Source organism: Hippichthys cyanospilos, chromosome 16, assembly GCF_059441005.1.
Source record: "Hippichthys cyanospilos isolate Australia breed blue-spotted pipefish chromosome 16, RoL_Hcya_1.0, whole genome shotgun sequence".
NCBI lineage: Eukaryota > Metazoa > Chordata > Actinopteri > Syngnathiformes > Syngnathidae > Hippichthys > Hippichthys cyanospilos.
Window position 1 is genome coordinate 15,236,900 of NC_142384.1, and position 17,419 is coordinate 15,254,318.

At 39.0% G+C, this 17,419-nt stretch overlaps 2 protein-coding genes across 2 annotated transcripts; one reads left to right on the top strand and one right to left on the bottom strand.

Annotated features, from left to right (window-relative positions):
- Nucleotides 1–619: 619 nt before the first annotated feature.
- Nucleotides 620–2,806, top strand: LOC148410856 (uncharacterized). The gene is made up of 3 exons (XM_088436537.1): nucleotides 620–740; nucleotides 854–1,030; nucleotides 1,903–2,806. Exons 1-3 carry the CDS (start codon nucleotides 644–646, stop codon nucleotides 2,199–2,201), a joined length of 573 nt encoding a protein of 190 aa, XP_088292663.1. The 5' UTR covers nucleotides 620–643; the 3' UTR covers nucleotides 2,202–2,806.
- On the bottom strand, nucleotides 2,390–13,399 carry gucy2ca (guanylate cyclase 2Ca). Its single transcript, XM_088436535.1, has 27 exons — nucleotides 13,189–13,399; nucleotides 12,239–12,351; nucleotides 11,158–11,225; nucleotides 10,866–11,087; nucleotides 10,680–10,798; nucleotides 9,884–9,983; nucleotides 9,660–9,771; nucleotides 9,427–9,580; nucleotides 8,741–8,826; nucleotides 8,543–8,660; nucleotides 8,370–8,451; nucleotides 8,186–8,279; nucleotides 8,005–8,067; nucleotides 7,858–7,929; nucleotides 7,665–7,769; nucleotides 6,736–6,822; nucleotides 6,510–6,642; nucleotides 6,293–6,430; nucleotides 5,771–5,859; nucleotides 5,601–5,692; nucleotides 5,266–5,424; nucleotides 4,997–5,189; nucleotides 4,739–4,913; nucleotides 3,814–3,912; nucleotides 3,612–3,706; nucleotides 3,467–3,543; nucleotides 2,390–3,367 (listed from the first exon to the last, which is right to left on the bottom strand). Exons 1-27 carry the CDS (start codon nucleotides 13,397–13,399, stop codon nucleotides 3,166–3,168), a joined length of 3,258 nt encoding a protein of 1,085 aa, XP_088292661.1. The 3' UTR covers nucleotides 2,390–3,165.
- Nucleotides 13,400–17,419: the final 4,020 nt, after the last annotated feature.

A 17,419-nucleotide genomic window follows, 5' to 3' on the forward strand; every position in this document is an offset into this window, starting at 1 on the left:
TGTTGAGTTTTGTTGCTGGCTTGATTCTCATCTACACACACATCAATTGGATTGATTTATTAAAGTGTATCTCACTGGTCCCAAGTTGATGTCTTGATGGGTAAAGAGGGCTACATTGTAAAGTTTGCTGATCAAGAAGTGTGAGCACGCTCCGGTTCCTGATCAGCTGTCTAACCGGTAAGTTTTTCGACAAAACAGAAGCCCGTCCTTTCATGTTAAAACGTCATCCACTTAATTGTCCTCCTATTTTGCGGTTCAAAACTGGATATGCTCTGCTTTAAAGTACTTCCAGCGAGACTTATGAGAAATTCAAGAATTCATTTCTCCTTCCCAGCTCTGGATGTACACTTTAATTTTAGCTCAACTGTTACGTATTTAACTAAGTGTCGATGTTAAATACCGATCAAATACTTACGTTTGATTCACCGTTTGAGGTCAGGAACTTTGGCGTGTCGAAGTAAAGAAAATGAGTCGTTTGTCCCGAGGGACCTGCGTATGAAATTCACCCCTTCCTGTGAAATGGGGGAACTGAAACGTCTGTGCGATGCTCTGTGTAATTTTTGTACAAAAGTAGTTGCCCTCATCAGCGAGGTCTCAGTTTTTCTATTCATGTTTTTAAACGTTCCTCCTGCTGCTTACGATTATGAACAAAGAGAACTGTCCTCTGGGCAAAAAATGGGACAGTGTTGTCAACACCTGTGTCTGGAATGGAAGGAAACCCAGACTTGAACCTCCAACAGGTGAGAATTAGAGCATTTATATCCAATGTTGTCTACATGGCGTTCTTGAACAAAAACATTTTTGATTAACACTTTCTGGCAGGTCCTTTAATATTATTTTGTATTCCTTATAGAGGTGACACCGGTTTTTCATCAGAGAACCACTTCTGTTTCTGCCTCGGCAGAGCCAGCAGTAGCTCTGAATCCAGTTCTATGGACTGTAGTGACTTTGACCACCCTGGGGTCCATCTTGGCTTTGGCCTTTTGGTTCATCATATACCAACGGCAGAGCAGAGTTAATGCAAGCTCAGGTATGTTTGGAGAAATAAGTCAAAAGACAGCTTGAAAGGTTGACTTTACGTTCTGACAAAATGTCACTGAGAATTTCAATATTTTGTATGAATATACTATCAATTCAGAGTTTCATCATTTACCGCTGGCCTACTGGCTGAGTAGGAAGAAGTGGGCTAGCGAGTGCTGAGGTGTGACGTTGAACTGTACAGTTTCTGTTCTTCTCTCAGGCATCCCCATGAGTCAGCCCCACTTTCTTGCTTGTGACGAGTTCTAATTTTAGCAGCAGATCAAATGAGGTCTCCGGAGAATAGCAATAAAAGAGACTCAAACAGCAAGTAACGCTGAGATCTCTTGTCTAATGTGAAAAAAGTTAGCATAAAGCTAAAAGTCTAAACTTAAAGGGCTCAGTCTTTCACCCAATCAGAAATCCAGTGAAATGCCAAACTAGATTTGTCCATTTGTAAAATGAGACTATGGAAGCAATGGTAAACTGTCATTTGTCTTCTTTTTTTTTTAACTCAAGGAATGTATGAAATTAGATTATCAGTCAGGAATTTAGCAGAATTCAGTGTGAAACGCGTCATTGTTTCACACACAATGAAAATAGCATAACATTAGGACACAGTAAAATAAACAGAATTCTAATGAAATCATTCAGTGGTTTTCTGTTGGATAAATCGTATATTTTAATTGAGAACAACACAACAAAGTACTGAACATCTAAGACGGGGGTCCAAACTTTGTAAGAACTCCTGATTGGAAGAATGCTACATGCTTCTAGACCAGGGGTATCCAAACCTGGTCCTCGATCACCACTATCTTGCATGTTTTTGCTATTTAAATAAAATTACTATATTGACACACCCTTTTTTAAAATTATTTATTGCAGAAGAGATGGACTGTGGACCCGAACCTACCTGGCAAATAGAGCCAACCCCTGAACGCCAATTGTCTACTTTATCTTCTGCCTGTGTCCACCTTTACCATCAGGGACCTCACAACACCTCAAAGCGTGAAGAGGGATTCGCCAACTGCGGAAAATGTCAGAAGGCAACAGGCAGAAGGGAAACAGAACACGCTGAGGTGATTGGCGTGCTGCCAGTTTGCAATGCAAAGAGAGAGCACAGACTCCCACTTCCTGCCACAGAACTGGGCGGCACTGCCTTGGTTACAACCAAAACTGTGTAGATTGTATTCCATCTTCAGACAACTTCCTCAGCAGGATTCAGTTATAGTCACATGAACTGCAACGGTTAGATGGCATCCGGAAAGGGATCACTTCGGTTCGGAAGAGCGGCAAACTGCGAGGGATCTTGCCCGGTTTGATTTTCAAACATTTAAGTGCACATGACGGACAATGACATAATGATGTTCGATCGGCCCTCAACTCTGCCTGGCAACAAATGATGTCAACATGCAACGTGACCTTGAAAAGAAATTCAAACAAATTATGCATGCAGCTGCGCCTGATAGAGGATTTTAATTTAATTTGTGACATTTTATTATGCATCCCAATGGATAGTTCATAATATTACTAATTAAATGGCTGGAGCCTTGTGAATTTCTGATAGAAAAACAAAACTGGTAAGAGGCCATCACCACATAATGAAAGTACACTGAACCCTTTAATGAATGCGTTTGCAATTTTATGAAAAACTTGTTTTCAAGATGACTGTTTTTTCTCGACTGCTTTTTTTTGTCCTTGTCTCATACGGCTGTGCGTAAATATACATTTGCATCTCTCAGAAACTGTGTGAATTTTAAGGACTACTTAAATCCGGCGTTTCACACACTAATCCCAACCAAGAGTCATTATTACATCCCTTTGACAAATGCATGCATGTAATATGCTAGACAGAAAATACAAAACATGTCATTAGCATATCGCCCTCTAGATTCCGTCCAGTTTATGTTGTGTTCTTTAAATAATAGCAGTTTCATGTTTCCTTGTTCTTTTTTCTATAAGAAGAATGTGCTGGAGGTTAGTGGAACATGGTGCAAAAATAACCACTTCTCATTGCATCAGCATACAGCGAGTTTCAGTTTCCACATGCCTGCACGAGTCACTGCTGCTCTGTCCAAGGAATTCTAGCAGTGCTCATTCAAATAGCTGCAGCTTATGGCCCACATTGCATGGGCCAGTACTATGTCATCACAGATAGGTACTGGGGTTATCAGTCACAGCCAGGTGGAAATATTCCGGGGGGCTGTCCCCCTGCAGGCTGCTGCTTGTTTCTCGCCGTCTGGTGGACAAGGTTTTCCTCTTTTCGAAGCTGTCTCTGCCTTGGCCGCGCTTTTTCAGGCTTGACACGATCATTTCTGCTAGGTCTTGCTGCAGCCGCTGGAAGTTCTCCCTGAAACCAATATGGAAGGCGTAGGAACAGTTTAGACCAAAACCGGAGTCCACAATATGTATGAAAATCCATGAAAGTTGCATAGACTGGTTTACTTACGCTGTTGGCGGTGTAGGTAGATTGTATTTGCCTCCGGTGACTCCAGTTAACCAGTAAGTCATCTCTTTGCCTTTTCCCTGTGGGCCAGGAAGGGAATATCATCTACAAATGATGCTCAAGTCCGGATGAAGAGGCAACAGCTCACCTTCAGGTACGTCTCTCCTCTCTGCTCATACTCAAATTCACAATCAGTCCTCTGCAGGATGTTAATAGTGGACTGGCTTACATGGATTCTCAGAGCTGAAAAATGGATAGGGGAATGACACATCAAACTCATGATTAACTCAGGGGTAACTGTGTATTCATGCACTGCATCGCAAATGTGTGTGTGCTGTCTGTTTTATTACGCAAGCCTGTGGACTCCATTCGAGATGCCGTGTTGACTGTATCTCCAAATAAACAGTATCGGGGCATCTTGTTTCCCACCACTCCAGCAGCACATGGGCCTGCACATAAAATAACAACAGACACTTTAAAGGGACACTGTGTGAGATTGAGACATTTTTTCATTTAAAAAGGGGTAAATGAAATGATTATAAATGTCAAACCTTTCCGGATAAATGTGTTCTTAACGACCAAGAGTATGTTTTAAACATAATCATAGATCAAGTTATTATTAAATGATATTACATGGAAGGGTTCTCCAGAGGATACCATGTTTGTTATCGCTACGGACAATGGTAAACGCAGCACCTGCAGCACCTCCTGCTGTCCGTACTGAAAAACGGTGTAAATCTTACACAGTGTCCCTTTAACTGCTAAAAATATTATTCATCAGTTAATAAAGTTATTATTTGTCAAGATATTTTAAAAAATGATCATTTATGTAAAGTTGCTATTCAGTTTTTATTTTCGCAATTGTGATATTGTTTGCACTTTTTTTTTTTTAATGTTGTAATTGTTCGTTGCCCTGGGGACGTTTTAAGTTGTTGCACTTCCTGTTTTGATCTGAGACTTGGACGTCACGTCGTAAAGTAAAGTGTTGGCTGATACGACAAAGATGCTCATTTCAGCAGCCTTTTTTTTTGGAAAATTACTTTTGACAAGACTGACTTCATTCCCCTCGGGATTGTGTGCGGCCATCAAGGTGTATTTGCGGCTTTTACAAGTTCGCACTTTTTCATTTCATAGCGTCATGTTTTTTTTTTTCCAGAAATACCAATGAAATACCACTAGAGGACAGTATCAATCTACAAACACGTTCTTCCCATGCCCATTATGCCTTTCATACGTCAATTAGTTAAAGCATTTTGTTGTGATGATGTCTTTTACCTGAATGCACTCCAATACGTATCCACAGTGGAATGCCAGGCAAGTGCTGCAGCTCAAAAGTCCCAACAAATGACAAGATGTCCAGTGCCATGTGTGCAATGTCCACCGCATGCCTATCACCGTTGCGTTTGGGCAGACCTGACGCAACCATGTACGCATCTCCAATAGTCTCCACCTGAAAACAAGTATGCGAGCAATGTCCTGGTTCAAGATGAAACGAGAAGGTCCAAAGACGTCCAAGATAGGAGAGAATGGCACCTTGTAGACATCATGGTGGTCAAGAACACTATCAAAGTTCTTGTAGATCTCATTGAGCATGTCGACCACCTCCATGGGAGTGCTGTAGTGGCAAAGTGTGGTGAATCCAACAATATCGCTGAAATACACCGTCACCTCTTCATAGAGCTCCGGTTCTACTTTGCCTGTCTCCTTCAATGAGCGCACTACTGAGCTGAGGAAGGAAGTATATGGAGGCTCACAAAAAAATGCTCCTTGTGTCCCACATTTCAGGTATGACATAAACCCACCCAGGAAGAAGCATGAAGTTTAGACGGTCTGCTCTGTCCCTCTCAGCCTTGTATAAGGACGTCCTCTCCTCCACCAGATTCTCCAAAGTCTTTGAGTACATCTGGAGGCGACGGATCAGGTTGTCCATGTATGTCTCCGTTGCTTGATTGTGCAAGTTGCTGTGACAACCATAAATGCATTTATTGTTGATTTCAATGTGCAAGATTATGATAGACTACTTAGCAATATTTGTCTTTTAGGTGAAATTTCTTTTCCTAATATAGTACCCTAAAGATGAAAAACCTTTTGTAATTTAGGTGAATGATAGATAACATAGAGGTGAATGATGACATACCTGAAAATCTTACCCAGAGTTGACTCGATTTTCTTAAAATCTGGTCTCCGTTCTGGATCTTCTTCCCAGCAGTTCTTTATCAACATGTGCAACTAGCATGCAAATAGTATAAGATCTTATTAGTTTGACCTGATTAAAACGCTCCTCATTCTTAGGTTTATCTCACTTACCTCAATATCTTTCTCTGACATGACATCAGAGTTAAATTCTGGTCTAAAGACAGACATCCCAGAGGGATATTGGACCCGGTACATCTTCTCTGATGGATAAGATAACATAGACATTAACTCATTCACTGCCAGCCCAGTTAACATGGATTTTTGACTTCTATAGCTGTCAATATCAATTATCAATGAATAGGTTATCTTATTTGCCGCCAGCCTAGTAAAAATGGATTTTTGACATCTGTAGCCATCAATTCTAGCGAATAGCAAGAAAGATTCTAATGTAACAAGCAATAGCTAAGCTCTCTGCCAAACTTCACTTGAGAACTTGGCAACTATTAAAGTCTTAAAAAAAAATGACACAATGTATCTAAATTTAAAACAAAATAACTCAGGTTGAGGATTTTTTGCAGAAATGTTGAGGTGAGATTCAAGATATGAATTGGCAGAGCAAGTTAATCCATTTCCAGATAGATCCATGAATTGCAGATAATCATTTTGGTCATACGATGCATTTCAGATCAATACCTGCACGAGTCAAGCTGCTCTGCGTATAGAATGGAGCCCGCCTCAGAATGATTTCATGTGCGATGATGCCATAGCTGTAGACGTCTCCTTTTTGAGATATCCCATCATAACGGAGGTGCTCCGGGGCTGTCCATACATCTGAGGGTAGATGAGGTGAGCTCTCACAACAGCACAGTGTTCCGAACAATAATCGCCACCTTGGATTTTGACCACTCGCCTCTGCCTGGCCTCAGGATGGTGTGGCAGCCAAAATCGGTGATCTTTACCACCATGCGGTTGTCAACGACACAGTTGGTGGATTTGAGGCGCCCGTGAACTTCAATGTTGCTGGAGTGGAGATATGACATGCCCTGGCACAGGTTTGGTAAGAAATCCAGTCATAATTTGCTGTTTATTTTTTTTAAATATGAATAATTATAGTGAGAAACTTTATTTAGTCATACCTTTGCTATGTCATACATGACTGATATTTTAAACTCCATGTCCATGAAAGTTTCATCTGGATAGGAGATTCTATCATTCAGAATGTACTGGAAGAAAAAAAACCAGATGGACACATTGTGTGTGTGTTTACATTGTATATTGGTAACAAAACTATAAAGGTATACGGCTATCCGAGAAAGATCATTCAATATGAGCCTTGCGGAAGTGACAGTCGTCGTAGTCAATGTCTAAAAGGTGATCAAAGAGCAAACGGGCAGGTAATCGTTATTTGCTTGACGACTACAGCGCGTCTTTTAGTGTTCCTTAAAGTGTGTCCGCCATAACAGATCAACAATAAAATGATTGTCTGAAATGAAAAAAATGAGGCCATCAACTATCATAAACAATGTCATTGTGCAATCAGTTACATCTGTATTGCACTTAGCGGCTTTGTTTCTGCTCGCCCGGGAAGCGTGTTTAACCGTGCTTTCACTCTCAGTCAAATTCGGCTTGCTTTGAATTCTTAATATTTTGATGATGAAGTCTTAGTGCAAAATTCAGTTTCTTTGTTATCTTTTAATAGGGTTCTTGAAATCAGTGTTTGTCAACCGTTTTTCATGACGTACCCCCTGCAAAATGTTTTTTTTTCAGTACCCCTCATTCTTGCATGAAAAAATGGATTTAATAAACTAACATTTGTTTTATTTCTGGCTAGTCTGCAGAAGAATTGTGTCACAAATGACAATTAACATCTGCATATAGCTTAAAGTACAACAATTTACAAAGGAGATACGATGACATTACATTTTCCCATCAAATGGTCCCACTTAATTACTTCAGTGCTCAATAAGCTTAAAATAAAGAGGAGCACTGGCCACGAGTGTCATCATTTTTTTCATATTATATTATATAATATTACATAATATTATATTAATAATGATTTTCTCACCCTGAGAGAGCCTCTCTGGCACAGCTCAAACACTCCAAACACGGCATACTCAAACTTCACAGTGCCATAGAATTTTGTCAGGTTGTAATAATCGATATGCAGCAGCTTGAAACACAAACAAAGATAAGTTAAAACTCAAACTATTCATGTGTAAAATTTTAAATAAAAAGGTGCAGCATGTCGGATGTCGCACAGTGTTAAGCTCGATCTTCTGGTCCTCTGTGAAGTCTCCGTCCGTTTGTCTGAGCTCTTTCAAGATAACTGGCTAAAAAAACACAAGAGTCAAACAAGGTTAGCATTTTGGGCTTTGTTTTTACATTTTTTTTCACGTTTTTGATACCTTTTTGTCATAGCGTCCTCGATGTGAGTAGAACGTGCTGTCCTTCCTCTTATCTTCATCAATCTTTTCCATGCAAACATATGAAAATATTTACAGTCAGCAAAGCGTCTTGGCGCCGTTGTAGTCATAAATACCAGCTAATTACTTCTACCTTCTAATCTCAAATCATGAGGACTTTTACCTTAAGGGAGACCTCCTTCTCATCCAGTGGACCAATCAGGTGAGGGTTGATGTGAGACCATTTTTTCTGCATTTGATGTTCTTTTCTGTTCTGCCTTGTGTGAATTGGATTCTCGGATTAATTTGCGCCGACGCACTCAAACACACATGCACGCACACACCAGCACACGCATCCTGTTTCCTACTTGTAGAAGATGAGGGCGAGGGCGGTCACCAAGACAACACTGAGGCTTAGAACAATTACAATTATATTCTGCGTGCTCAAGCCTGCAAGCGTGCACACACACACAAAATACAAAGTCACATGTATATGACATACTGTATGTGTGGGGGGTGTATTTCTGCGTGCGCACAATACCGTCAACATTTTCCGGGACATCCTTTGGGAGATGATTTCCTTTCCAAGGCAGAGCAGGATTTTTGGCCACGCTTATAGTTTCATTCTTCGATGTGTCAAATACGACTAGAGTCTCATACTGAAGGAGGAACAAAAAGTCTCCTTCATATTCATTTTGTGATTCTTAGAAATGAGATAAGAACCTGCGACTCATCTCACCTTGTCAGTAAGGGTTGATGTGTAAATTATTGAGAAGTTAACATCTCTGTCACCATATTCATCCAACACGTAATGGCCTCCAATACCTGCATGCAGAAAACACTCCAGTTAATACGTCATCCTTTTTTTTTAACTAATTATTCTAATGACAAGCATCAATAAACTGTATACATCCTGGAGTGGCAGATAAACTTTTAATTTCTCACCTATGCACACTTTAGTCACAAAATAACTTACAAAGAATGTATTTGGAATATGAGATGAAGCTGGAGTACCTGGAGAAAACATGCTAACACCATACGCACATTCAAAAAGAGATTTTTTGACTGTGACCAAACATATGCTAAATATCATTGCAAGCCACTATAAAACAACACAAAGTTTGAACATTTACACAACTAAGATAGGAAAATAAACAGTGGTCATAAAATACATTTTAAAACATATTAAACATGACAGTTAGATAAAAAGTTGATCTCAACAAACACTTTAAAAAAATTGCAAATATATTGTACATAAAAACATTAAATATGAATAAGCTGTAAATAACGAATGACACCAGCCTAATAATATCAATGTTTAGTCCTGGACCAAATTTTGGCCATGGACTTAATTATTTTTCTCTGCTGGAAATGCAACCATCTAGAAGGGGTTTGGCCGCATTCACTGCTAAAATCGAAACTTACCATAGAAGGAGACGTTCCCAAATGGGTTGTCACTGAGTGGGATGTCATGAGCTCTTCGGGTATCAGATTTATTCTGCTGACTGAGCATCCTCTCTCTCAGCACTTTACCAAAGAGTAGAACGCTGTCATGATAGCCAGCCACATAGTCATTGATCTGAATTTGAAAGAGGGAAAGAATTTAGTGCAGTTTCCCGGCATCCCATTACCGTAAGGGTGTTGAAATGGCAGCTCACTGTGTCGTTATAAGGTAAAGTAGATCCGTAGTCGTAATTTCTTTGTGGGAGAGTGACGACCAGGACATCGCGCATGACGTGATTGGATGTGGTGTTGACGTAATACTCAGGGCTGGAAGAGGGAAAAAAAGCGTTGCGATTCGTCCGAAATCATCGGTGTTCAATGGTGCTTTTGAGAAGCTTGGAGAAGGTAGAAAATTCGGTGTGAATTACGAAATGTTTACTTGTATATGTCCACCAGAATGAATATGATATCCGGGTGAATCGGGCCCACTTTGGCCTTGATTGAACTCACGTCATCAAGCCGGCCACAAATGATGAAAACTGAAATGATAATTTGAAGCGTCAGTGCATGAAACATAATATAGAAGTATTTCTAATTATAACTGCCGCCACAGTTGTATCTGTTAAAGAAAATAATTGACTAAAGCCAGTTTTTTGTTCTTGGTTATTAGTTTTTGATCAACCCTAATTACACAATGTACAGTATCTAGATTAAAAAAAATCTGGTTGAAGAATTTTGTCGGAAATGTTACGGTGAGATTAAAATGCGTTATATCAATTAATTACAGATTTTAATGATTTAGATCTCAATTTTTAATCTCTTGAAAGCGCTATTTTTTTACGATATATGATTGGTGTTCTGATTCATATTGTCTTAGTAGAATATGAATTAAGAAACACCACAGCTCACCTTGTAAATGTCACATGACCGAAATCAGAAAATGATGTAGCCATAATTGGTTGTTATCTGAGCCCTGAGTAACTGTGATCCCATTTTCACTAAAAAGCATGTGCCAAAATGTCTGCCCCTTGAGATAGATAAATGCGGGTGGATATTGCTGCCTAATTCATTTTACACCTAGACAATATTAATCAGAATGCCAAGTTTAGATTATTTTATGAAAGTTTTGACTTGACTTCCCCTTTAATGTTTTACCAGAAATTGTGACCACTATAAAAGCTATTCAGCCATATAGTGAGTCTCTCCTGTCTATGAACTGTGTAAAAAGTACCTACTGTTACTGTGTCTTTTCTCGGACGAGAGAGCTTTCTTTAATTCATCCTCAGAACGTAGCATCTCCCTCCTCATCGTTGTCGCAAAGTTAGCGGAAGGTGCTTCCAGCGCGTTAGTGTACCTGTGACCATAGGGGATGTGAATTCTAAAACAGCAAAGAACTGAGTGAGCGCGCCATTATTACCCACCAAAAGCAATCCTCCGTTGCGTTATAAATGGACTTCTTGTACACATAAACATGCTTCCACTCGTCCTTGAACGGCAATTCTTCCTTCAGAAAGTGGGAGAACATGTCTGAGATCTTGCGTGCCGGCGGCAAGATCCGGGTCAGTTTGGGCTTGTAGTTGCATGAGAGGCCGAAGCTCCCGGCGGAAATGATGGGAATGCTCAGGGTCAGGCCTATTTCATCGCTGAAGCAGCAGGGAGGAAAAGTCAGAGGAGACGTTGACGACAATAGCGGAGGATGGGCGTCATACTCACTCCACTAATTGAAAGGTGGCATAAGTGCACGAAGGCCCCAGCATGACGCATCCAGCTTCACCTTTTTGCTGTAGAAGGTTCAATGGGGTGAATTTCCAAACCATCCTTGCAATAAAGGATATCCATAATGTAGAAATACCCAACGAAAACTGTTGAATTGCGCTGCTGAATTCATATTCCACTAATACAGTATTAATCAGAGTATATAATGTTTAGACTTGTGAGGCTAAATAGAACAAAACATGGTAAAGATCCATTTTAGGTTGACCTCCCATTAAATCATCCCCTTGGCATGTTTTTTTTCAGCCTTTATGGCACTGAATCATGCTCTAAAAATAATATAAACACATTTAAACATAAAAAGAATAGATAACAAAATACGATACAAAGTATAAATCCCTCTGTGTTTGTAGTAAACAATAAAGTAGCTCATTTGTCGTTCCCAATATTCATCAACAATCCTCCTCAAAGACATCATTTACAAAATGAACCAGCCGTTGTTTTCTGTCAGCGTAAAAGCAAGATTGAACGTACCTTAACTCTTTCAGTGCCATGGACGAGAATTTTCGTCATGTAAAATATTTAGGTTGTGTGCCAATGACATGAATTCTTATCTACCACTCTTTTTTTAAATGAATGGATAGATGACATTGGTAGCCTGCGCTCCTTTGAATATTATGCCAATTGAACACTGCTGTAATTTAGTTATATACATACGCAAACTTATTTCGCCATCAAAATCAAACACATCTTCACAAAAAATTTCCCCTTTTGCCCAAAATAGCTTGGTGTCACTCATTTTATTTTCAAACAGTGATTACCAAAGAACAAGGTAAAAAATGTAATCCAATCTTTCATATGGTACCATCATAGTCATACAATACAATATTCTGCATTAAATGCATCATAATGCTCAAAATCGGCTGGTGCTTTAGGGGTTGCCTTTTCAGGTAAGGCATGGCACTGAAAGAGTTAACCACAAGCCTTTAAGAATCATCACCAAAAACTACGAGCTGAAACGCCACACTTCCTGTTTTCAATCTCCTTCCTTAGTCAAAAAAACGTGTGGATGCACACTCACATGTAGCATCTTGAGTATGGCCACGCCCTCACAGGTGCTGCTACCACAACCCTGCCGGTTGTACAGAGTGGTGTTGAAGCCTTCGAAGTTGGCCGTCAAAGTGAAGCTTAAATCTGGAGCCACGGGAGATAAGACTTATCGTTATATGAAGATAGATCATTTTGGTAGCTGAGATTAGATTCATCGTGTCTTTCATCTGCCTCGTGAAGAATTCCAAAATAGAATTGCGGCAATAAATAAGTGATGAATGACCATCATGCTCATTGTGGATTATTAATATCAGGGAAACGTGTTTTGACATGTGGGAAGTTTTTCCTTTGTTTCAGTGAGAAGACAAGGAATTTTCTCATGACAAAAAATCAATAAAAAGCCCTGCTGAAACACATTTTCCAGGCTTCTACTACATATTTTATATTGAATAGAACAGCATAAAATAAAAGGAATTCTGTATTTTGCGGATTTTTGTTTACTTATAAGAATATTTTGGCAACACATTTTCTGAATTCCACCATCAGAAAGCTTTTTTTTTTAAATGGATGTAAGATACTTGTTTCACCTACAACCAAATGGCTTTATTTTCCATGTTTATATCGATCTTTTTCTCCATGTAAATCAGATGACTTGCGGTCAGCCTTTTCTGCTCATATAAAGGTTATGACTGACATATATGAGCCTGTGCCCACCCACCTAAAAGTGTGAAATTACATAACCCAGTTAATCTATTGTTGACTATTTCTGAAATTATGAGAAAGATGTTCCGAATCGTGCTGAATTGTTGCATGGTAATTCTGACGCTTTAGTTCAAAACATACATTTCAAATTTAAGCAGTCATTTTGGGGATTATTTTTCCTGACAATTTTCCATCATTTTTTGGGGATATTTGAGCTTTTGATTGGACAGCAACGGTGTAAGCAGCCGTGAGGAAAAAATATAACGATCTGATCCCTACTTTGTTTTCTGTTCTCCTTGGTGTCCTGTTCAATGGCTCGCTCCACGGCAGCCTGCACGAAGGGTCGACTCCACTCGTACGTGTTATCTTCCAGTAGCACGACGTTCATGGCGAAGCGACGTTTGGAGGACAGACAATCGTCCAGCATCTTGTTGCCAATCACTGCCATGACCAACATCCCCAAATAAGGTAACGCGTTAAAACTACTCATCTTGATCGTCATATTAGTCTTTTTTTTTCCTACATCTCCCCCAACTCCTAAAAAAATCAGTTCCAGCTCTTTTCACGTTTCAATGCCTCCCGCGATTGATTCAGTCCAGAGTGAACGCATAGAAATCGGTCCAGCATCCGGGTGAGAAAAATAATTCAGCTTTTCCCGAGATTTTGGCCCGTGACAGATTTGCAGCAAAGCCAATGCGGAAGACGGCCTTCCGACTGCTGCTCGTTCCAGTGAAAGCTTGAGAGCAATAATCCTCCGGTTTGGTGTGTAGCCGCGCTATCGGTCCTCCCTCTGTGTGTTAATGAACAACAGTAAAGGTGACAGTCACAATACTAGTCAGGCCAAGGCAGGACCATGTAGACTCCCACACTCCATTGGGTCCTCCTGGTACCAGCTTGCTTAGATGTGATGGAAATTCCTTCCAAGCATGTGAATCTACACAAAATTCCAGAAGAGCGTCAACCATCTTTTTTTTTAATCATTTATTTTATCTGTTGTTTTATTATGAAACACATAAGGTGACTTAAGTCATAAAGACATGTTTTTTTTGGTGTTTTTTTTCTTTTTTTGCTCTCAGCAAGTGCTTGTATAGTGAGAGGGACAAAGGTGACGGCAGGCTATAAAGACAGGGCTGGTGCGGCGCTGATAAACAGTGTATGCTATAAAAGTAGGGTGGATTAAGCCTGTAAAAGACCAAACTGCTTATGAACCACAGTCACCGCCAATTACCGTCAGGCGACTTTGGGAAAATTTTTACGCGACCCTTTCGGCTTTTAACCTCGTGCAGGCACATATAATTTCTCAAATCTGGCAAAAAATATCACGTTAAGAGATGTTAACAGGGTTTCTGCATATCAATATTATGCGTTTTAATGTCGTGACAGGAAAAGTGCATTCCATTTTTTGAATTAAGAGCAAATTATTGTAGTTGGAACATGAAGTAGATTCTTGGTGAATTGTGTTTGCAAAATTTGTCATATGAATGCAATTTTCCAACAAATAAATATTACACAATGTATCTTCAAGACCCGTTTAATAAAATGCAACTTGAGTTTCCACTAATATTGTACTTCCAAAGTTGAATAAATCAGACATAAAGGCAAAGCACTATGTTATAGGTTTTTTAAATTTTATCCAAGGTGCTTTGCGTTGGTTAGAACTGTGGTTCTCAAAGTGGGGTCCGTGAAATAATTTGGGTGATTAACTCATTCAATGCCAGGGACGTATTTTCACGTTTTGAACAACCCCTGTTTGTTTGTTAAACATATTTAGAAGAGCAGGTAGTTGAATGTAGAAGGCATGTATCATAATAAAGAGGCAAAGAAGGTCCCCAACAGAAACATTTGTTGCTCTTGTAGAGCAGAGAGAACATGTGTGTGTATTGTTTGAAGCATCCTGGTTTTACAATCTATGATCATCTTCGCATCTATGGCATTTTTCGTTTTCTGTTAGCATGATTGTGGAAGTTTTCATTAGGTCAAATTATATGGCTTTTTTATTCTTTACATTGCCCGAACGACAGAGCGTGAGTATTTTTGCCACCAAACTGCACAATTGACACAAACATAGCTATCACATTGTGCACATACCTCAGTTGAGTCCCTCGTCAATATTTCCAGTGAGAGCTTCTTGCTTTGCTGCATCCTAACTCAGCTTCCTGTTGCGCTGCCACCATGCTGGTCGTAAAGCTTTTGAGCAAACACGAATGACGTGGTAATATTTGGGTTGGCGGGGACCAAACAGGCATTTAGAGCCATTGCTATTTCATGTGAAGAGGTCTTCCAAACCAACGCGCCCTGGCATCTTATCAAGAAGAGGAAACATCGACGTACTAAAAGGAACAAGACTGCTTTATTATCTTCGCAGTTGTGTTTCATGGTAACCGCATGCAATGAGGACATACAGTGCCCAAAGTCAAATACAAATGAGACACTTTTAAGTTGAATATTTTTCCGTGGACAAATTTTTATAGTTTTTTCTTTTTTTAGAACAGATCTGACACTTTGTTGATTATTTTTGGGGGACAAATATTTATTAATAATTAAATTAAGTGTTCATTTTTATGAAGGGATCTCTACTAAAATCCCAAAACAGGATGCTTTATTTATAATACATCTTTATTTATAATAATGTTGTCGTATTAATAAATCATTTATTTCTTTTTGATAACAGATTTCTTCTTTGATCCAAAAGAGGATACTTGAGGTTGACCATTTTGTGTGAACCAATATGAATGAAGTTTGAAAGGGTCTAAACTTTAATAATTCAAACACTGATGGCATGTTTTTAGACTTTTTTTTTTTTAACCCCAAAACGCTTTGCACTGGTTAAATGCATTCAACTGAAAATATATTTCTATATTAAGATTCTATATTTATTGAAAAAAGGTTGAGAACCACTGGCTTAAATCGACCAGATCAACACGTTTATATTGTGAAATTCACAGATTTTATTTGTAGATTTGGTGTTTTTGTGGTGTTTTTTCCTAATGAGCCACAATTGCAAACACTATCAAACAATATATATTTCTGTTAGGTACCACTGTGTTAGTGTAGCATATTTGATTTATTAACCATGGTGAAAATTGGTAAGCAATACAAGGTAAGTCTCATCATTTAAGAAAAAATGTTAATGTTGCGCATGAAGGAAGCAGAAAGACAAGATCGAGGTCAGACTTGGATGTGATCATTTCAGAGGCTAATGATTAGTTCTTTTATGGCGCCTCATACAATTTGATGTATCAATTGGCAGCCCATTAGTAAACCGGGCAAATAAGTAACTGATTGACCTCCATGACACCTCACTAAGGAGAATTCTCACACGCATATGGAATAACTTAGTGAGGTTAAGATCACACAATTTTACAGATATGTTTGTGAGGATGAGGACATGTCACGGATTCTAGGTTTCCGAAAAGAGGTCAGCGTTATTAGTTTTGTGACGCTATCGCTAATTTTGAACCACACGTTTACTCGCTCGTGATTTATGATTACTGATAAAACAGGCAAGTGATTCATATTTACCAGACACTTGCGCAATCTAATGAGTTTGAGTTCAAGAGCTGTTTTAGAAAAAAAATGTTTACAAAGATAATAGTTAAGCTTTGTGCGAGACAGTTATTCACTTAACAGCATGTTTACAACTGTGGTGATATGCACTACATGGTATGGGGAGCTGTTTATAATATTTTTAACATATAGAAGCAATTGCTAATTTAGGGACTGATTCCAATTTATAAAGCGTAATAATAATAAAACGTTAGAAAAATAACTCAGTTTTTCTTGCTGGCAAACTTAAAAGAAACCCATTGGCACAAAGACAGAGATATACTGTAGATGTTTACATCATTTTCTCTAATTCTTGTGCAGTATTTTCACCATTTTTGGGACATATACCTCCACATCATTTTCGCAGTATTTCAGCCAAAGGACGGCAAACAAATATATATTATTTATTTATTTATTTATTTTTGCAGGGCTTTACGTTCATTCGAAATTGTTACTTAAGTAAATACAGTGGCAAAAATACAATCGTAATAGTGTTTAACACACTAGCTTCGGTCGAATAATGAACATCCAAATTTGCTCGCTAGGGCTGCCCTCTAGTGGACAAAGAAATCTAGAAAATGATGAAATAGTTTCCCGTATTTACAGTGTTTTTCCCTCGTTCTGCTCTGCGATTATTCTCAAATCAGAATTGAAGATATTTAAACTATGTGTTCACTTTTCACACATTTGATTGTTTCTCTGAACAAATTGCAATTCGTTTGGCACATCCATGCAAAACATTTTGACCAATTTTCTGCCATGGTTTACAATTGGGTCTCTGTTGAACTATCTCAAACATCAGAACTTTTTGGTTTTACTTTAGTTAAATCATACGACCCGCAGACAGGAACTGGATCGCGAAGAGGTTTAATCCGACTGCAAGATGATAATAATAATAACTGAAAAAAAATGTTGCATTGGGATATACTGTATAAGGGCCCAAAAGAGAAGTTATTTTACTTCA

What these genes read in the sequence shown, in the direction of transcription:
- LOC148410856 (XM_088436537.1), top strand. Translation starts at nt 644, where the DNA reads ATGAACAAAGAGAACTGTCCTCTGGGCAAAAAATGGGACAGTGTTGTC. An exon ending in CAGACTTGAACCTCCAACAG is followed by an intron (nt 741 to 853) that starts GTGAGAATTAGA and finishes TATTCCTTATAG; the next exon opens with AGGTGACACCGGTTTTTCAT. An exon ending in CAGAGTTAATGCAAGCTCAG is followed by an intron (nt 1,031 to 1,902) that starts GTATGTTTGGAG and finishes TATTTATTGCAG; the next exon opens with AAGAGATGGACTGTGGACCC.
- gucy2ca (XM_088436535.1), bottom strand. Translation starts at nt 13,399, where the DNA reads ATGAGTAGTTTTAACGCGTTACCTTATTTGGGGATGTTGGTCATGGCA. An exon ending in GAGGACGCTATGACAAAAAG is followed by an intron (nt 7,930 to 8,004) that starts GTATCAAAAACG and finishes GTGTTTTTTTAG; the next exon opens with CCAGTTATCTTGAAAGAGCT. An exon ending in TCATGTATGACATAGCAAAG is followed by an intron (nt 6,643 to 6,735) that starts GTATGACTAAAT and finishes AACCTGTGCCAG; the next exon opens with GGCATGTCATATCTCCACTC.